This window comes from Enhydra lutris, unplaced genomic scaffold (genome assembly GCF_002288905.1).
Source record: "Enhydra lutris kenyoni isolate GAN:26980312 unplaced genomic scaffold, ASM228890v2 scaffoldscaffold21, whole genome shotgun sequence".
Classification (NCBI taxonomy): domain Eukaryota; kingdom Metazoa; phylum Chordata; class Mammalia; order Carnivora; family Mustelidae; genus Enhydra; species Enhydra lutris.
Window position 1 is genome coordinate 35,340,939 of NW_019154105.1, and position 21,705 is coordinate 35,362,643.

The 21,705-nt window shown below is 42.6% G+C and overlaps 1 protein-coding gene across 1 annotated transcript; it reads right to left on the bottom strand.

Annotated features, from left to right (window-relative positions):
- Positions 1-7,919: 7,919 nt before the first annotated feature.
- LOC111149311 (cholinergic receptor nicotinic alpha 9 subunit) lies at positions 7,920-19,686 on the bottom strand. The gene is made up of 5 exons (XM_022506301.1): positions 19,510-19,686; positions 19,109-19,254; positions 18,014-18,168; positions 11,648-12,180; positions 7,920-8,461 (listed from the first exon to the last, which is right to left on the bottom strand). The coding sequence occupies exons 1-5, from the start codon at positions 19,571-19,573 to the stop codon at positions 7,920-7,922; spliced, it is 1,440 nt and encodes a 479-aa protein (XP_022362009.1). The 5' UTR covers positions 19,574-19,686.
- Positions 19,687-21,705: the final 2,019 nt, after the last annotated feature.

Sequence of the window (21,705 nt, forward strand, 5' to 3'; positions counted from 1 at the left end):
GGATAAATCCCACCCAGTCATAGTACACGGTCTTTTTTTTTTTTTTTTTTTAAGATTTTATTTATTTATTTGTCAGAGAGAGAGAGGGAGAGAGAGCAAGCACAGGCAGACAGAATGGCAGGCAGAGGCAGAGGGAGAAGCAGGCTCCTTGATGAGCAAGGAGCCCGATGTGGGACTCGATCCCAGGACGCCGGGATCATGACCTGAGCCGAAGGCAGCTGCTTAACCAACTGAGCCACCCAGGCGTCCCGTACATGGTCTTTTTAATGTGCTGTTGAGTACAGTTTGCTAGTATTTTGTTGCAGATTTTTCCATCTTTGTTCATCAGGGATATTGTTCTGTAGTTTTCTTGTGTCGTTATCTGATTTGGTATGAAGGGAATGCTGGCCTTGTAAAATGTATTTGGAAGTGATTTCTCCTCTTTGATTTTTGGAAGAGTTTGAGAAGGATTGGAATTAATTCTTCCTTAAATGTTGGTAAAATTCACCAGGCAAGTCATTTGGTCTTAGGCTTTTCTTTCTTGGGAAGCTTTTGATTACTGATCAATCTCCTTACTTGTAATTGATCATTTCAGATTATCTATTTCTTCAAGATTGATGTTGGAAGATTATATGTTTTTAGGAATTTGTCCATTTCTTCTAGGTTGTCCCATCTGTTGGGGTCTTTGTTTGTAATAGTCTCTTATCATCCTTTGTATTTCTGTGGTGTCAGCTATAATGTCCTTTCATTTATAATTTTATTTATTTCAGTCCTCTCCTTTTTTTCTTGGTTAATCTAGCTAAAAGTCTGACAATTTCATTTACCTTTCCCCCCCAAAATTCTTAGAGGCTAGAACTGTGTCATAAATCTGCTTTAAGATCATGGTCAGACTGAGGTCAGTGGATCTACCTTTGGAAGCATGGTTGGGTATGTCTCCTTGTGGGTTCTTGGGTGGACAGGGATACTCTTGGCCCATGGCTAAGAGGAGCTGGAGCCCAGATGCAGGGCTATTTCCGGATATAAAGTCAAACTGAGGTTGGCAGGTTTACTTCTGGGGACATGGATGGGCGTGTCTCCTTCTGGGTCTCTTGGCAGATGTTTCTAGTGCAGGGCCAAGGTCAAATAGGCTGTATCCAAGTTCATGGGGACTGTCTCCAGGTCTGTAGCCAGGACCACAGTTGATGAGTCTGCTACCTAGACATGTGCTTGCCTTTTCAAAATGGCTCTCCTCAGTCTTGGGGTCCATTAGGGTTTCACAGTCTCCTATCTGGATCTCACAGTGCTCCCACAAAGGCACTTTGGTCTGTGAATGGCTGCCAAATTGTTGCTGACTGGGCATTATGAGGGGATCTCCTAGTCCACCATCTTGCTAAAGTCCTCTTAGATTTTCTTACAGGATTGCTATTATTTGGTTTTGTTTAATCCATCTTAAATTAGTATTTGTAGGGACACTTGGGTGGCTCAGTTGGTTGGGCCTCTTCCGTAGGCTCTGGTCAGAATCCCAGGGTCCTGGGGTCAAGTCCTGCATCAGGCTTCTTGCTCAGCGGGAAGCCTCTTCTCCCTCTGCCCCTTCCCCTACTCATGCTCTCTCCCTCTCACTCACTCTCCCTCTCTCTCTCTGACAAATAACTAAAAATCTTTTTTAAAATTAGCATTGGTATTTAAGATAGAGGTGCATCTTTTTTAATGATAGCCCTTCCCCACTGATTTGAACTACCCTCATTGACATATATTAAATTCTCACATACACTGAGGTCGATTTCTAGAATTGCAATTCATTTCCACTGATTTTGTTTATTTGCATTTGTCTATTTCTAGCCTAATCCTAATTTCACTTGTTTATCATCACCTCCACTATCTCCTTAGGCAAGTACCCCTCACAGTCGTCTTTTGCATATTTTTCTTGACTGTCAGTATTTAATATTCATTCTCCCATATAAACTTTAAGATTCAATGTCTCAGGTAAGGGTATATATCCAGCTCAGCCTGAGTCACATGCACAGGGTAGGAAGTCAGTTTTGCAACTCCTTTTTTAATCATTAAACACCAAAGTTCTTATTTCTAAACCTCTCTCATAATAAAGACCCTAATCACTCCTGGGGTCTCAGACTCTCAAAACAAAAAAGGTCTGATTACTTCTCTTCCAAGACCTAGTAGATTCGTTACTCCCTATGCCAAGAAGATAATTTATATTCCCAGGGTGAACAAAGGAACACCTCTTACGAGAACAGCAGAAAAGAAAACACATACGCACACATTTTTTAATTGCTGCTATATCATATTAAGGAAGTTGGACTTTACCCAACTTGTAGGTATTTGGTTAGCCATTTAAAAGTTTTAGGTGAAAGAGTCACAAGATCAGTTTGGCAGTGGCAACGAAGATGAATTAGAGGGGGAAGAAACTGGAGACAGGAGGTTCACTGAAGGTACTACTGCAATGTCCAAGCAAAGGTGACAAAGATCTTAAATAAGGCAACCGCCAGAGGTATGGAGAAAAGAGGACAGTTTTGAAACCACTTAGCAGGTAGAATTGACAGGATCCATGATTGATTTGATGTTGAGTAAGATAAGAAACCAGAATAACTGCCTGATCTCTAGCCTGGATGATAGAGTTGATGGTAGGACAGATAAATGACACAGAAGCACAGAAGAGGAGGAGGTTTGGGTGAAATACAGATAAATAAGCTTAGTTTGGAACATGTTAAATTTGAAGGTCTGTGAGACATTGAAGTGTTGATACCCAGCTGACACGAAGATTATATTCGGTTTGGAACTAAAGAGAGTACGAGACTGAATATGTAGTTTTCGGAACCATCAGGCTATATGTGGTAGTAAAAACCATGGAGGAGGAGAGCCGAGGATGGAACGCTGAGGGACATCAACTTATACCAGAGGAGAGAGGAATTGGAGACAGCCAGTGTTTCTGAGGATTAGCCATTTAAGAGGCAGAAAGTGGTAACACAGAGGGTAAGGGGGAAGGGGGGTAAGAAGGAGGAAGTGGTCAGTTGTGTTGAAGGCAGCAGAGAGGCCTCAGAGGTGTCCCATGGATTTGGCAATTACCGAATGGTTTACTTTGCTAGAGCAATTTCAGTTGATCGGGGTGACAAGAAGTCAGGTTTTAAATGTAGAGGGAAGTCAAAGAATGAGGGAACGTTCCAGTTGTCCCCCCTTTGTCCCTCCAGATCCATGCTCTACCCTTTGCCACTCAGCTCCCTGTCCCAGATCAATGGCAACATCAACAGAATACCATTGAGTGACTCAATTGAGTTTGGGCAATTGTGAGCCTCAGGAGGAGACTGGAGGGAAGAAGGAATGGGGTGGAGATATATATTCCCCCAACTCCCCACTTACGGAGCCTGCTGCATTCATTCAACCAAAGGTCACAACTCTCTCCAGCTGGGTTCAGGTAACCACTTCCTCCTGGCTCCCCTCAGGCCTCACTCAGAGTGGTAATAGCTCTGCTTTGCTAGTTCTAGTGTTCTCTACCACCCTTAGTTTTCTCTACATCCTGCCCGCACACTTCTATACTAGTCCTTTATTAACCTTCCACGAATCGTCCTGATTTGAGCACACCATCTGTATCCTGCTGGAGCCCTGAATGTTGCAAAGGGGAAGCCTGGCTGGGAAGAGCGAAGAGAGAGAGATACACAAACACAAAGCAGGTTTTGTCATGGGCCTTATTTTGTAAGAGCTAGAGAGGTTTGGCTATACTGACCAGCTCATGAAGTTTCAACAGGCAGGCCTGTTTCAATGGTGTGATCTGATAGGAAGGAAGAAATGCAGAGATAGCTCTATGCTGGCTGATGACATTATTGGTGGCTTCACCACTATTTCCTAAGACCTTCTAGAACCTGTGTTTCCAGTTTGGCCAAGACAGCCCATTTACCAGGTTTGCCCATGGCTGTGTTGGCACGTGTTGGTCTGAGCAATGAGCTCATGGAAAAGTAGACACGGAGACTAAAGGAGAAAGAACAAAGGTCAGGACCTTAACAGACCCAGGTACACACCTCAGCGCAGCAAGGCAGTGGGACAATAAACAAAGTCATTGGTGTTTTTTTAAACTTTGCGAGGCTCTGTAGGAAGCAGCCTCCACACCTTGCCAATCTCCTCCCTTGCTCTCTTGCAGGTTGCTGATTTGATTGTACGGCTCTCACTGGCCTCCTTTCGCTTTCTCAAATAATACTAAGTCCTGTTCTGCCCTTGAGCCTGAATTCTGACCTTTCCACTGCCTGCCGACCTGGCACTTTCCCCAACTCTTATCCCGGCTAACTCCTTCTCATCCTTTCATCTTAAATGTCACTTCCTCAACAGGTTGACCACCAGTCCGAACCAGACCCCTTTGTTCCTCTTCTTCAGCAACCCTGGGTTCTGCTTTCGTGTAGTCACCACATTGGAAAACATATTAAGGTGGTGGGATGCCTGGGTGGCTCAGTTGTTAAGGGTTTGCCTTTGGCTCAGGTCATGACCCCAGGGCCCTGGGATCGAGTCCCATATTGGGCTCCCTGCTCAGCAGGGAGCCTGCTTCTCCCTCTGCCTGCCACTCCCCCTGCTTATGCCTTCTTTCTCTCTCTGTCAATAGATAAATAAAATCTTTAAATTAAATTAAATTAATGTATTAATGTGCAGAATTGTATTTGGAAAGTCTCCTAGATTCTCTTACAAAACTTTCACTTTTGTTTGCTTTTACCTCTAAGTCTTTCATTCATCTGGGATTTGTTTTCGGTGTACTGCCTGGGGTAGGAGCCCCGTCACACCTGTGTTTCTAAAGCACTTGGTCGGACCCTGGTACAGCTCTTCCTTTCACTTGCTCATCCACTAACAGTCGCTTCACGGCCGATGACCCGACATTAAGCCCTTTATTGCATACAATGAGAATATCCTTATCCCAATGGATAAAAAGAGAATAATGACAGAACTTCTGGGCGCAAGGATGTATGAAGAGGATCTCTTTATACCTGGGGACGCAGATGCACAAATGAAGAAATGACAGTGTAACAGGGTAAATGCTTTAACGCCACGAAATGATTATAATCATCTGGAATTGTGGCAAAGAATGTGTTTCTATTCACTTCAGTCTCTCAGTTTGTGGCGCTCTGTCTTGCCCACTGAAATCACTTCATAAATATTTTAACAATTAATTGGAATGTAAAGTCTTTTCTTTTTTTTTAAGCTTGCACTTTTCACCAAATTTCCAAACACTTGTTCAGTACTTCTTTTTTTTTTTTTAATTAACATATAATGTATTATTTGCTTCAGGGGTACAGGTCTGTGATTCCCTAATGCCTTCTAATCTTTATCCTACTTCTTTCTTGGTTTAGCAAACTCCTGCTCATCCTTCAAAGCCCATATTAAATGTTACACCCCTACAAAGTCTTTCCCAAGCTTTCCCTCAAACAGTTTCAACATCATCGTTCCCGTGGTATTTTGTCAGTCCTTCTACTCACTTTATTTCACTGACACTATATTGTATTTGTCTATTTTCTTGACTGTGTCCTCTACTGAACTGTGAGCAACACATGAGTAACTGGAGGGCCAAACACCATGTTTCGTATTTTTTCCCTCCAAAGCTGACATGACATTCAGTATACAGTAAGTGCACAACAAATGCTTTTTTTTTATTTTTTTTTTTGAAGATTTTATTTATTTATTTGACAGAGAGAAATCACAAGTAGACAGAGAGGCAGGCAGAGAGAGAGAGAGAGAGAGAGAGGGGGAAGCAGGCTCCCTGCTGAGCAGAGAGCCCGATGCGGGACTCGATCCCAGGACCCCGAGATCACGACCCGAGCCGAAGGCAGCGCTCAACCCACTGAGCCACTCAGGCGCCCCAACAAATGCTTTTCAAATAAGTAAACGTAAGAGTAAAAAAATGTCCACATGTTTAAACCAAATATCCTCCTTTCTTTCCTAGGTAAATCCCTGTCTTCTCCCCATTTCTGTTCATTTTGTTTGTTTGTTCTATGGTAAAAGAAGAGTTGAGATGGAAGTTAGGGAATGGTTATCAGTTCTTGGATCATTGTCATCAAGTTGGGAGTGGGAGGAATGTGACAACACATCTGACTGAAAGTGGGAAAAAAGGTAGAGAAGCAGGGGTGCCTTTGTGGCTCAGCGGGTTAAAGCCTGCCTTCCGCTCAGGTCATGATCCCAGGGTCCTGGGATCAAGCCCCGCATCGGGCTCTCTGCTCAGCGGGGAGCCTGTTCACCCTCTCTCTGCCTGCCTCTCTGCCTACTTGTGATCTCTGTCTGTCAAATAAATAAATCTATATAAAAAAAAAAAAGGTAGAGAAGCACAGGAAATAATTTAGGGCAGAAATTCAAAATTCAGAATGAGAATCCCTCAGACTCTCCTATCTCAAATCATGATCTATCATGCTCAAAAGCATGGTGACTTTAGCAGACCTGGCCCAAACTCAGAGTCACAGAGATGAGGGTCTGAATCCCAGCTCCTCTTACCACCTCGTCGAATGTTGAGAAGGTAGGTCACTTCCATCCACCTTCCTCTGACACAGTATCCTTCCCTGAGAAAAAGGACTAGAAGTACCTGCCTGGCTGGCTAATAGAGTTATTGTGAAGATCAAAAAGGATGAGACTTGTGTATAAGATTTTCTCTGACACCCAATGCAAATGTACATCATGTAGTTTTATTGTATGTAGGACAAACCCAATAAAAATGCATGGTGAATAACTGAATGAACAAATGGATGAGCCCAGTTTGCTGATGATCTTGTGTAAGTCCAAGACTAAATGCAAGAACAACTCCATCTTTAGGGTTTATATAAAATATAACCACTATACATGACATCATCATCATGAAGAAAGTTCTCTTCCCCCATTGAATTGCTGACTCTTAGACTTTCTTCATATGGGATGAAACTTTTTATTCCATCATTTGAGAAATGACTTGAAATGCACGAGTCCTGAGAAAGGTAACATGGCAACTAAAATCGCACTAAGGAATCCATGCTTTCTTTTTTAAAATTTTTATTTATTTTCTTTTTTTATTTTTATTTTTTTTCCTTTTCCTTTTTATTTCTTTCATTTTTATTTCTTTTATTTTTTATTTTTTTTAAGATTTTATTTATTTATTTGAAGAGATCACAAGTAGGCAGAGAGACAGGCAGAGAGAGAGGAAGGGAAGCAGGCTCCCTGCTGAGCAGAGAGCCTGATGTGGGGCTCGATCCCAGGACCCTGAGATCATGACCTGAGCCAAAGGCAGAGGCTTAACCCACTGAGCCACCCAGGCACCCCTATGCTTTCTTTTTTTAAAGCATGTTTTCAAGGGGCTAAGTGGCCCAGGGGGGCTGCAGCACCTGGGTGGCTCAGTCGGTGAAACAACAGCTAGGTTTCAGCTCAGGTTGGGACCTCAAGATTGTGAGATGGGGCTCATGCTCATCAGGGAATCTGCTTGAGAGTCTCCCTCTTCCCCTTAAATAATTGTGTGATCTAGAGGCCAACTACTTACCACTCTGGTAGGCTATCAAAGGTATCCTTCTTTGTTTCCTTCATCTTCCTACCCTTGAAATTTTGGACCTCTTGCTTAACAATTGTTTTTTTCCTGCTAAACTCAACAGGTAGCTATAATATTGATTTGAAATTAAAAATAAAAAGTAAACATAGCAGGGACGTCTGGATGGCTCAGTCGGTTGGGTGGCCAACTCTTAACCTCAGCTCCAGTCTTGATCTTGGGATCCTGAGTTTGGGCCCACAGTGGGCTCCACACTGGGTATGGAGTCTACTTAAAAAAAAAAAAAAAGAAAGAAAGAAAGAAAGAAAGAAAGAACAAACAACATAACCCCTACATTTTAGATATATATTTATTTGTGTATGTAAATTATACATATGTATTTACATGCATGTGTGTGTGTATGTAAATCTGACTTGGAAAAATATTGGAGTAGATTATGGGGAATTTTACTGATTTGTCTCCGCACACCAAATGCTCGCTAATCTGCTCTTGCGATGATCAAGACAGTCATCACGAACACCATAATGAAAAATACCCACATGAAGAATCGGTCTATGACTTTTGCAACCTTCTTCCACTCACTCCCCTTGGAGTTGGTGGCCTTGTGGTCTTTGAGGCACTTGGCAATGTACTCAATATTCCTCGTCAGCACCTGGTACCGAGCACAGTAACCGTCAGCATCCTGCGGGTTCTCACCATTGCACCCCAAGTCATTCTTTACCAGTTTGTTTATTTCCTTCTTCCTGGGAAGTCCTTTGTTTCTGTCTGTTTGCAGATTTGGCTCTGGAAGCTTGCCATATACCTTTGTGAGGTGGGTTCGTTCCCTGTCGTGGCGGGGGCTAAGGCAGCTCTCACCCACATCATAGACACACAAGACCCTGGACATGTATTTCAGGATGACAACCCTGGCCCAGCGTGGCACCGGCCGGGCCTCAGCCCCACAGAAGTGGACGTTCATCACCATAATGGTCAAGGCAGTGGAAGCTGTGATCAAGGCCATTGTGGCTATGTAGTATTTGCCTGGAAAATAACCACAACCAAGTTAGTCTAAACTGTCCTCATGTTTGGCTCAAAAATACACAAACACCTTTTCTAGAGAACTTGTAGACACTAATGGTTACCAGCATAAGCTTTTGAGTCAAACTTCCTAGATTCAAATCCCAGCTCCATCGCTCACTCAACTGGTGGCCTGGAGCAAGTTAGATCATCCCGCTAAGCCTCAGCTTTCTCCTCTGTAAAATGGGTATAATAATTGGATCTAATTAATGGAAATAGGATGAGGCTTAATTGAGATGGTATGTGTAAAGTTCTCAGCACTGTCCCTTCACTGAGTTAAAGGTTTCTATATGTTGCCAGAGATCGTGATGTGAAAAAAATTCTACTCTCAACAAACAACGATCCTGCACAGTTCTCAGAATTGTCCTCAGACCTCATTACTATGGGTAAGGAAGGAGCCATTGTGTCACTATTAGTCTTTAAAGTGTGATTGCAAAAAGCAATATTCATGAAAAAGGAAAATTAAGGAAAGGAATAATAAAGGTAAGGGCACAGACTTAGAAAATACAGAACATAAAACCAAGAAGATGAAGAAAAGCAAAAGCTATTTGAAAAAAGGAGTAAGATTGATAAACCTTTGATAAAACCTCTCACAGAATAGAGGCAAGGTAGTGGGGGATAGAGAGGGAGGGAGAATATAAAAGAAGAAATAACAGAATAGAAATTTAGAATACAATAAAATAATATTTAGCTGCATGATAATATATTTGAAAACCTAGATGAAATTTCTAGAAATACATAAGACATCAAATTTAGTGTAAGAAAAAAAGAAAATTGGAATAGAAAAGCTGCAGAGTTTGTCTTATAGGTGAGTTTTACCGAACTTTTAAAAGACAGATAACTCATATCATGCAAGTCAAGTTGTTCCAGAAATAGAAAAAGAGAGAAAACTGTCTAGCTTAGTTTATGAAGTCACTTTAGCCTTGATTCCAAAAGTAACAGGAAAGGAAACATTAGGGCCATTTTCCTTATAGACATATTTTAGAAAGTCGTATAAAACTTGTTAGCTAATTAAATCCAGTAGTGTCTTAAAATGGTAATTCATCATGATGAAGGAGGATTTAGTTCAAAAATCAGAAAACCTAATTCACTATATTAATGAGGCAAAAGAGAAAACTCAGATGATAATCTCAACAGATGAAAACAATGCATTTGATAATATGCATCATCTACTTATTTGTTAAAAGCTCAAAGTAAACTAAGAATAAATGGGGCTTGTTTTAATACGGTAGAGACTATGGGCCAGGAGTTTAGATCAAATGCTACACTTAGCAGAATACTTAAACACATTTCTATAAGATTGGAAGTGCATGTCGTAGGGGCTGCAAATAACAAGTTGTTGTTGTTAACAGATATGCTCTGTGTGCACCCTTTTTAAAAAGATACATTTTATATTATCACAGGAACAGAATAAATAATGTTTGCAGAACTCCTGAGAAGCATCTCAAGACATCTGTCTTTAGAACTTCAGCCAACTTGCTGTTGAATGTCCCTGCTAAAGAAGAGAGAGTGACCTGCCAATTGTCTTGCCTCAAATGGGATTATGATTACAGATCATCACAATCATTTCTGTCTCAGGAGAGGTCACAGAAATGCCAGTACACCTCTTCCTCTTTATTAGTGGTGGGCGGGAGCGATGGAGAGAAATTTCGGTGTCTAGTTCTCAAAAATGCGTGTGTGGGTCTGTGTGTATTTGTGTCCATGTGTTGGTGTGTCTGTGTTTTTTCACTTGGAGAGACATAACAAGGAAGAAATCTCCAAACAAGGAAACCAATGTGGTATTGTCTGAGTATCAGGTAATATTGGATTCAGTAGAGGATAAAAGAGCAGTACAACATCCCTTTCATATTGGTCTCTAAGTCTCTGCATGTTCTGAAATTCCTCCTCATTGTTTATTTTCATAGAAATTATGTCTAGCTTCTGATTTTGGTAAGCATCTAGTACAAGAGCAAGTCATGGAAGCAGAGGTCTTGGAGCCGAGTAGGTCGTTGGTGGCACTTGGTAGCATTAGGAGAGGTCTCAGAATGAGGTAGGGAGGGGCGCCTGGGGAGCTCAGTCCATTAATCTGCCTTTGGCTCAGCTCATGACCCCAGAGTCCTGGGATCGAGACCTGCCTCCCTGCTCAGAGGGGAGTCTGCTACACCCCCTTCCTCTGCCCCTCCACCCACTTGTGCTCACTCTCTCTCTTTCGAACAAGTAAATAAGATCCTTAAAAAAAAAAAAAAAAAACAAGGTAGGGAGAAGATGAGGGGGTGGGAAGGGGTCATAGTCTCTGTCTCTAAGCCTACCCTTTATAAGGACATTCTATTAGAGCAGACTTTGGAAAATATGGTCCATCCTAAAGTCACCTCAGGTTCCAAATTCTTGCCAAGATTGCTGAATCACACTCTTTGGGTGTAGGCACCAGCATTTTAACAAGCTCTCCCACCTCTGTTATACCCAATAAAGATTAAAGATTATTCTATGAAGGGTACATGATGGGCTGAAAAATCCAGTCAACCATTTCTATCCTGTTTGCCTCTCTTTCCCGAGAAGACATCCCATATGCTGTGAAAAGATAATAATAGTTACTACTGAAGGTGTACTTACCATATGCCAGCTTCCACACTAAGCAACCACACAAGGAGTAGCAATTACACACACTTTCCAGGTGATGAAGCAGAAACTAAAAGACTAAGTAACTCACCTAAGATCGACCATGAAGAAATGAGTGGTAAAATCAGAGTTCAAGTGCAGATTTCTTTAACTTCAAAATCAGAGCCTTAACTTCTAAACCAGTGGAACAGAAAGTGCATCAAAATCACCCAGAAGTCTTGTTAAAACAGATTGCCAGGACTCACCCCAGAGTGTCTAATTCAGGAAGTCTGGGGTCGGCCCTGAGAATCTGCATTTCGAAAGCAAGGCTGCCCTGTGGATCCAAGGATCACACTTTGAGAACCCCTCCCTCTTTTGTGTAAACCCAGAGACAATAAGCCCAGTTCTGGAAAACAGCCATCTCTGTATTGAAAGACGCCAACTGAAGACACCACACGAATCATGCAGCCACTTGTGTTGCATCTGAAGTTGACCTAACGGTTATGAGTTCAAAGGGACAGATGTTAGCCCTCTCACTACGAAGCTAGGCTCAAAGCGTAAGGCCCTTGAACTCACCTATCAGAGGGACATTTTCTGAGGCTGGCATGATCTCTGCCACCATGAGCTGAAATACAGTCATGGCCAACAGGATGGTCACTCCCAAGGAGACCTTTTCCCCAGAGGCTGCTGGGAGATAAAAACTCAAGGGAGCCAGAAAAGAGATGAGGACGCATGGGATGAGGAGGTTGACGATATAGAACGAGGACCTCCTCTTCAGAAGGAGAGTGAATGTCACATCCGGGTAAGGCTCCGAGCAGCAGCCATAGGAGATCACATTCTTTACAGCAGGCATGCCATGAACCTCCCACTCCACATCTTCAATGAAGTCAGAGAGATCTCCAGTGTCTAGGGCATTGAATATGTCCACCTGGTTGCCGTTGTAAGTCCAGGAACCAAAGGTCAGGTTGCACTGCTGGTTATCAAAGGGGAAATAGGTGACATCCACCACACAGGAGCTCTTGGTGATGGCTGGCGTATCCCAGGTGATCAGCCCATCATACCGCAGGACCACATTGGTATTCACGGGCTCAGAAGACTCATCATCAGCCCTGGAGGTCAGATGAGGGAAATGAAAGCTGCTTGTCAAGACAACCCATCAACTTCCTTACTCTGGACAGTTCACCAACCTGTGCCCATCCCTTCAGTGTCTCTGGCAATGGATCACCATTGTCCCCATCACCCTGGCTGAAAGCTGGAATCAACTCCAGTTTGCCCCTACCTCTCTCTCCCGTAACTACTCAGGGCCAACTTTTCTTGGATTCTTCCTTTAAAGCATCTCTGCTCTATGTCCCTTCCTCTTCATTTCCAAAGCCGCTCTCTTAGTCCAGACATAATGATTCAAACATATAGATAAAAAGATCTAGGAAGGAAAGCTCTGCTTACCTGATTTTGTTAACTTTGGACACAAGAATATTAAAATAGGGTTTTGTTGCTGCTGGAAGAGCTGTTAAGTATTTATTTGAGAATGCAGACAAAAATTCATTTAGCCAGGGGCACCTAGGTGGCTCAATTGGTTAGGCGTCCAACTCTTGGTTTCAGCTCAGGTCATGATCTCGCGGTCTTGGGATCCAGCCCCGCATCGGGCTCTGCACTCAGTGTGGAGTCTACTTCATATTCTTTCTCCCTCTCCCTCCTGCTTACTCTCTCTCAAGCAAATAAATAAAATCTTTTTTTTTAAATCATCAACCCATATTCTAAGAGATAATAATTTATTCTAGATATATCTTCTTTTTACTTTATCAACATTTATGCTTGGGTACAGAATTTCTATTTTTCTTTAGAGAATGACTTTCTCCACCTCCATTGTAAGGCAGATGAAATGCTGATCAAGGTCCCCCAGCCTCCCTTGGCCAGGGGCTGGCTGTGTGACCTGAGCTACATCCAACTGATTCACTTTCTTCAGAGTTTAGATCTTAAGCAGAATGATCCAAAGACCAAAAACAGTCACTCTGGTGATGCCTCCTTATAAAACAAATCAATAAACCAGCTCAGTAGTCCCTGCTCTCTCAAACCCTAGAGCAGTTCCAGTCTATACAGTCTGTCCTTTCTAAGAACTGGTCATTGATTTTTTTTTTCCCTTTAATTCAGTGAGCTGTACCATACCCTTCCTATAAATTCCTTTTTTCAGAAGGTAGCCAAAGTCAGTTTCCAATGCTTACAACCCTAAATGATAGGTTTTTATTAACATTTAATGCATATTTCACAGTCTTCCTTATAATTTTTTCCCTACTTAATGTATTATGGCTAAATGTCATATGTAAGGTATCCTAGATTAGATTCTGGAACAGAAAAAGTCCACATTAGTGGAAAAACTAATGAAATCCAAGTAAAGTCTACAGTTGAATTAATAATATTGTATTAGTTTTGACAAATGTACTATGTTATTTTGATGTAATGCTCTATGTAACATTAGGGGAAACTAGGTGAAGGGTGTATGGGAATTCTCTGTACCATCTTTGCAACTTTTCTGGATATCTAAAATTATCCCAGAATTTAAAAAGTTAATTACCCCCCCAAAAAAATATGATACAAAATTTAAAATGTGGTTATTCATTCATATTCTCCTGCAACACTATTCTCATGGCAAATAGTTTTCCTATATATTCCATTATATAGCTATGCCATACTTATTTAACCAATCCATCGATGTTTAACATTGTCTTTTCCAGGTTTTGCATTTACAAGTGATGCTATAGTCAAATCTTTGCATTTATCCACTGACTCTTTTCTTAGATTAAATTGCCATAAGAGGATTTGCTGGATCAAAGAACTGGCATGTTTTTAAATTATTTTTTCCCACTTACTGGAAATTGGGCACCACAACACTAACTGTAATGGTCTGATTGAAGTGGACAAAATTAGACCATTACAGTTAATGTGTGGAGCTCAATTTTTAATGAGGGCCTTTAATAAGGAGTGTTTAAAGAGAAGGATCTTTAACACAGGTCTTTGTGAAGTAATAAGATGAAGTTTTTTGAAAAACCCTGAACCTAACCTCTGTAGAGATGAGAAATGGATATAGTTAGTGGAATGAGAAGTGAGTACTGTGATGAACTGAGAATATCACTCACCCATCCTACCTTCCTTGGTGCAAGAGGAGAGATCTCAGGATCAGAGAGAATCTATTTGGAGAATTCCATATCAAAAAGAAGTCCCCCTCGTTCTTTCCAAGGCTAACTTCCCTCCTGGTACTGTGATTCATTTCCTCCCACATCTCCTTCATGATTTTGTTTCTCTTGGTTGCTCTTATTTTCTCTGGCTCATCGAAACCCTTCCCAATGCGTTCCCCAGTCTCTCCTACCAACTTCCCTTCTTCTCAGGCACTTCCCATGTCCCGCCTCTCCTTCCACACACTGGAAGTGATACACACTGCTGTCACTTCCCCCATTTTGTTTTTTTCTTGCAATTTGGCTTCTTCCCAACATGTGCTCTTTCAAAGGTCATTCATGACTTGCAAACACACAAATCTAAAAACCTGTTCTAGGTACCTATCCTATTCAACTCTTTCCAAGCATTTCACGCTGTAGGTTGTTCCTGGACATCCTTTCTTCCAGTGGTTTCTATGACACAACTCTCTGTCTTATTTCTCCTTCTACACCTTTAACCATTTCTTTTAAGTGTCTTCTGTAAATGTCTGCAGTGAAGAGTTTCACTAACTTTATCTGCAGCCATTTTCTCTCCTTCCTTGAGTAGTTCTATAAGGGCTCATGGGGCTTTTGATATCTCTTCCCCGACCTTCTTTCCAGGCTTGAGGATTGCCTTTTCAGTCCCTTCTTGGTTGTCTCCAAGTGGACGTTCCTTTGGTCTCCCAAACTGAACAAGTCCCACACCAAACTCATCATCGTTTTCCTCAAACCTGTTCCTCTTCCCCTCCTTTACATCCAATCTCATCTAACAGGTTTGCCATTTTCGCAACCACGAGATGACTTAAGCAAACCTTAATGCCAAATTCTAGACAGATCTTTCTGAATATGACAGGGTATCCAATTCCTCACTAGCTCTAAAATCCAAGTGTTAAGATGGCCCATGAAAAGCCAGCCATTAGAACTCTTTCATAACAAATGTACATTTGGAATTTCTATAACCCAGTCTCTACCCAATCTAATGTCAGGAATCCTTGCAGACTCTTGCACTAACCATTATATCAGCCATACACTTAGACTAAACAACTTCACCAGAACTTTGAGCCCTGATTTATTTATCTCTTTACTGATTTGATAGCAGAGCCAGTACCTGCTTGAATAACTATATTGCTAAAGAGCTCACTAATTCTTGGGAATAGTGATTGCTCAAGTTATGCATTATGATTATTTTTAATTGTTTATCTTCCCTTTAACTTTTTTCATTGTCTTGATTTTTGTCCTTTACAGAAAATTTCTCTTTTCTCTACCTTATTTTCTCCTTGATTGCTTAACATCTCCATTAAGTCTTCCCAAGAACTTCTGGCTTCCAAACTAGCATCAACAAATTCAACTGCCCCTCCCATGAAGTAGCTCCCAGACTCATCTCGAAGCTAATCACACCCTAGCAAGTCCAGCCCCATTGACTCGGGCTCCAGTGGCAAATCTAGATGTGAAGCTTCTTCCCGCCCAAACTATCTTTGTCACACCTGACTGGATCACTACCACATAGCCCTCTTTCCTCTCCTCACCACCATTCAAAAAGCCCATTTTGTGGTCTATGAGGTTCTATGCCAGCTTCTGAGAAATAATGAGAATACTATATCTTGGATCAGAAGAGTCTAAAGGTCCAGGGATTCAGCTAGAAGGACCAGGGTCAGAGAAATGGTTATGACTGAGGTCCCTTCTTTTCCTGATCCTATAACTCTCTTGTGGTCTAATTTTAGCTAGTTATAGGAATGCAAATGATGTCCAACCATAGCCACATTTAGAGTTTCCTCTAAGTAATAAAACTCTGACATTACCGAGAAGGAGAATGCAAAGCAGAATAAAGGATCTGTGTGCAGCAGGAGGGAGGAGATCACTAAAGAGTCAACCCAGAGGAACAAAAAGAGAGGTGATTAATCAGTGCGATGAAAAGATTCTGTGTGTAAAAGGGACAGGGAACTGAACTCACACACCTCAAGGCCCAAAGGGAAAGAATTTACCAAAGCCACAGCAGGTCTGCATGAGCCCATGAGCACACAACTGGTTTCTGGAATAAGCGGGGACTGGGGCAGGCTTAACTTAGGTGACCATACAAGCTTGCAAAGAAGCATGTCAGTAAGAGTTAGTCACTTCTTTAGCCAACCAAAGCAGAAGGAAGAGGAGAACCAGCATTCTGTTTGTTTCCCAGGAAGAACTGTTAGAACTGATAGAATGCTGTTAGTGTTCTGTATCAACTCTATTCTCTGATTACCTCACCCTGTGAGTGAGAAGAGCTAGTGGACGACATGGTTCATTCTCTTGCTGTGTGTGTGTGTGTGTGTGTGTGTGTGTGAGAGAGAGAGAGAGAGAGAGAGAGAGAGAGAGAAGGGGGTAGTGAACTGGTATAATAAAGCACTAACCCTGGGACATTGTTTTGCTTGGAAAGGAATATGGAAGGGCCCTCTGGCCACCCAGAGTGGAAAATGGTCAGCGGGATCAGGGCTATGAATAATTGGTCATGACCCTTGGCCGAGCCTTCTGAATAAGGAACAAGATTAAAATCCAGGCTGCAACCCACCCCTGTCTCCTCCTGAAGAGAAACTCACGCCCACTAGAAGGCTGAGCTCTCAGGAAAGCCTCCCTGAACTGCCCCTCCTTCACCCTGTTCTGAGTCAAAGAGGAACCATTCCCAACCCACAAGAGCTTGGGTTCCAGAATAAGAAGAGAGAAGCTCCTTTGACAACAGGTGGAACAAATGAACCTGAACTGTGATAGACCAATGTGGTTCCTTCTCGAAGTCTGGTCCAAGGACCAGCAGCACTGACCTCTGGAGATGCTAGGCAAGCAGAACATCAAACTCTACCCCAACCTACTGAATCCAAATCTGTATTTTAACAAAACTCTTCATGTGCACTTTACAATTTGAGAAACATATCCCTTCTATCCCTTCACACAAAGCCCCTTGCCCTGAAACCAAGAAAGGGTAACTGATGATCTTACGATCTAGTTTATCCTCCACTCCAATGTCCAAAATCCACAGGTCAGCCACTAGCTGGTCCATTCTGATTTAATCTTAGTAATATCACCGTTATTGATACATGATCTTGGGGAAGGGAGCACCACTATTATGGATTGAATTATGTCCCCCCCCTCTAAATTTATATGTTGAAATCCTAGCCCCCGGCACCTCAGAAGGTAAACTTATTTGGAATAGGGCCATTGTAGATGTAATTAGTTAAGACAAGACCATACTGGAGTAGGGAGGGCCCTTAATCCAACATGACTTTTGTTTTTATAAAAGGGGCAAAATGGACACAGACAACACCAGGGAGACACAGGGAGAACACCAGGTGAAGAGGAAAGCAAGGATCAAGGTGATGTTTCTACAAGACCAGGGACAACAAAGGCAGCCAGCAACCACCAGAACCTAGAAGAGATGTGTGGAGCCCATTCTCCCTTACAGCATCAGAAGGAACCAACCTTGGACATCTAGCCTCCAGAACTGGGAGAGAATACATTTCTGCCATTTGAACCCCCCAGTCTGTGGTCCTGTGTTCCCACAGCCCTAGGAGACTAGTAGAGCCTATAATAGAGTTTCTCATCCAACAGGGGGAAGGAGCTCTAAGTTTTATGACCTATTATTTTATTATCTAAGATCTTATGATCATCATTCTAGGGCCTAGGTAAATGAATTGGAACTTAACTTCAAGCGTGTATAAAACAGTCCTTTCTCATTGTGTTTAAATTCTGTTAAATCAATAAGTTCATTCCTGAGAGATGACTGACTTGTACTTACTTGTTATATAGGACAATATCAGGCCTCCACACCAGGTCACTGGGGATCCTGATGGAGTCCAGTCCATCGTACTGGTCTCGATCCCACGTGAGATACGCGTCATGCCAGATTTGGCGGATCCATAAATAGGCAGTCAGAATCTGGTTTCTTTCGTCCTGTATAAGCAACCATGTTATAACTCTGTCCAGTAGACACCTCAACCAAATGCTTTCCATCTCTAGAGCATTTGTTCTTTGCAACAGATATTCCAAGAGCACTAATCTACTTTCACTAAATAAATGAGAGCTTTTCTAGTCTCTCCCTTTGATGGACTGCAAAAGCCATATTTTTTCTTCTGCTTGATTTAGTGCTCTGAATGTAAAGTGAACAGACGTTCAAGGCATCAGATCTTTTCATAGGTCAACAGCCCACATTTCTCTGGAAATTGGTCAACCGACAACTCACTTAAATGAGAAAGTCAGGAAATATCTACACTGTACAGAAGAAAGTCTTTCAAGTTTCATAATTTTGTGCAATTAAACACATACAAGCACAAAACAAGATATGCCATCTTAAAACACCACATTTCCTTAAAAAAAAACAAACAGGAATAAAATTCATAGAAGACTCACCATTTAGCCATTTTTAAGTGGACGGTTCAGTGGCTTACAGTAGATTCATGATATTGCGCAACCATCACCACTGTCCAATTCCAGAGCATTTTTGTCAGCTCAAAAAAGAAACCCTATGACCATCAAGCCATCACCCACTATTCCCCCATTCTTCCCACAGTCCCTGGCAACCACCACTCTGTTTTCTGTCTCCAGGGTTCTGCGTGTTTTGGACATTTCATAGAAAGGGAACCAAGTGATCTGTGACACCATCTCTGTTTAGACGATTGAGACTGTTACTGTTAATGGCCAGGATTATGTAACATCTAGCAAAATGACTTTTGTAGAGAGCTTCCTTCCTTGGTATTCCCTTCCCCCACCAGCTTGTACACGTTCCTGTCTGGTCTCATTTCCTCTCAAATTCCAGGTAATGCATCTCTTTGGAAAGCATGGCGAGTTTCATCCTAAGCACAATTTCATAGAGTCACCACTTTATTTTACTCACCATGTCCTTAATCTGAGAAAGTGTAATTTGGAGGGTGACATTCAGGACTTTATCTGTATCTTCTACTGGACGAAGAGCATTGGAATAATCTTCAAAAAGGTCATTAAACAACTTCTGAGCATATTTTCCATCTGCAGTTTCTACAGCTGCTCAAAAAGAGGGACCGAGATCAACATTCGATGTCATGTATATTTCAAGGCAAAGAACAGCAAACCGAGGGCTAGAACTGGGCCTGACACAGTATCAGCTAGGAACAAGCTTTGGGTACACGAGAGTTAGTCTTCTGGCTAGTCAATAAGAGGCATGAACATTTCCTCGCAGTGAGAGCATCTGTTCTGTTTGCTGGCCCAGTCCCACCAAAGAAATGGCCCCAAGTGATTACACACCCATCAGACTCTTACCTCTCAGTCTGGAGACAGCAAAGTAAATCCAGCAAAAGGAGATGCAGGAATGGGGCCAGTTCATCTTTCTCCTGAGCTTCTAGAAATTCTCAGGCAGGCAGCGGTCTTCCACTTCCCTCTGAATGGGAAGGGTCTGGGTACAAAGATCGCACTCTGCCAGAGTCTCACCAAAGCAGATGGAGAGCGCAGGCATGCAGTGCACGGAGGGCCCCAGGTCCTGAGATCCAGACCGGCTCTCCCTCCTCCCCTCCGGTAATCCGAGACCAGCTCTGGCCACGGAGATGCTGGAGCCTGGGTGGGCTAGGCAGGCAGTGCTGATCTGGGGAAGCTGTCCCAGCCGAGGGTCCCTAGCCACATTCAGCAGGAGCATCCAGACCAAACTTTTGGAGGAGGTGAGGTAGGAGCCCAACACCCCCTGAGACTCTGCAGAAGGAGCTAGGTGCTTTCTACACCTGCGGCAAGCAGATCCAGCCAGAGTCTAAGGACTAAGGGAAGACAAGTAGACCCCACTGCGGGGCATCCTCTGGAAAGGTTCTATGAATGCGCTTCAAGGGGCATGTGAAGAGGGAAAGAGAGGCAATTCCATGATCTCCAGAACATGCTTCTGCTTCAACTCTTTCAAGTCGGTCACAGATCTTGTATGGTAATGTGTGAGCATGGGGGGAGGGACTGGGGGAGGGGCATTCACTCCCTTTGGAAGCAGTGCTGCCATTAGGATTTGGAGTCAAGACCTAGGTTTAACTGCAAGCCTGAACCTTTCCTAGCCCTACAGCACTGAGCCTTCCTGAGCTGGAGACCAGGAACCTAGTGTTCTATTGCGATATTTCATGCGAGAGCGCCATATAAATGTCAGTAAAATTTGCCTCTGATTTTGCAGATCTAGAATGTCTAGAATCACCAAGTCACCCAGGATTTACTAGCCCTAAAAAAAATTAAAAAAAAATTGTTTAAAGGTTAACCAAATCAGCATGAAAATGATTCATAACTAATGGTGACATTACTGGGATGTTGTTTCTTTGCATTTGAATACCACTTTATTTATTTCACACTCATTTCTCTCACATGATCTAATTTTGCTCCCATGAAAGCATGTCAATTTCCAATTGCCATAACGTATCCCTCTTCTTGCCTGGGGAACCTGCCTCAGAAAAGCAAATTAAGATCATTTGATTGCCTGGAATCCGAGCAAGGAAATTGGATCGTTCTATTTCATCAGGTTACAGAGTCTGATGAGTCACCCTGTCCCTCTTCAGGAATCTATCCTCCAAATGGAACAGACACTCAAGCTGTCAGCTAAGTGTGTTTCCTAATCGCCTGTGCCCCAGTGTTGATTGGGAAGACATTATTTTCCCGAAGTCCCCAGTCTGACTCACCGGTCAGATGACCTAGTTCCAGCTGCAAAACCTCGGGCCTTCCTTCAACAAACCATCTGCTCTGGCATCTCAGAGGCTGAAAGTCCTTCTGAAATTGAGTTGAGCACCTTGTTTTTATACGAGGAAACTGAGATATAGGGATGTGTGGGGCTCACCTCTAGCAGCGCTGGGCCAGAGAGAATCCAAGCCACCTGCCCCAACCTCGTGTGCCCCCCATGCTAACACCATCCCTCTTCCTTGTCGTTCAGCCACATGGCACTTGAAGGCCGCTGGGTGATACCTTCTCGTGGTTAGAGACTCTCTACCTATGTCTCTTTGATTCCTTGGGACACTCCGAGCAGCCCCTGGTGACAGGTGCTCTGAACGCTTGCTGCTGGCTACTTCAGCAGCAGCTTGGAAGGTAGTCATCCCTGGTGATCTTTGATTGCTTCTAACTAACTCAGTTCATTCGCATGGGTCACTTACAGTTTTTTTTTTTTTTTAATAGTTAATAGTTGATGCTATCCTACCAATGTTAACACCATCCAAACGAAATCAATACTTTCAGCGGGGCAATTCTGCCTTTTAGGGCAAAGATGCTAAAGACTAAAAGCAAATGCCACCCAAATTCAAAGTATTTCTAGAGAGCACAGTCATCTTTTCAACCTCTGCTCCCTTTGAGAAGTGGCTGTCGCTTGTCACAAGTTCACAGACAAAGTATTCCAGTCATCTCAGAGTTTCTGGGAGCCCAACCTTCCTCAGTGGACCGATTTTGAGGCACTTAGTTATAACAAAATATGATAGTAAGATATTAGTGACATTCCATAAGATCATAATATTCTTA

What these genes read in the sequence shown, in the direction of transcription:
- LOC111149311 (XM_022506301.1), bottom strand. Translation starts at nt 19,573, where the DNA reads ATGAACTGGCCCCATTCCTGCATCTCCTTTTGCTGGATTTACTTTGCT. An exon ending in TGCTGTCTCCAGACTGAGAG is followed by an intron (nt 19,255 to 19,509) that starts GTAAGAGTCTGA and finishes CTTTTTGAGCAG; the next exon opens with CTGTAGAAACTGCAGATGGA. An exon ending in TTTCTCAGATTAAGGACATG is followed by an intron (nt 18,169 to 19,108) that starts GTGAGTAAAATA and finishes TTGCTTATACAG; the next exon opens with GACGAAAGAAACCAGATTCT.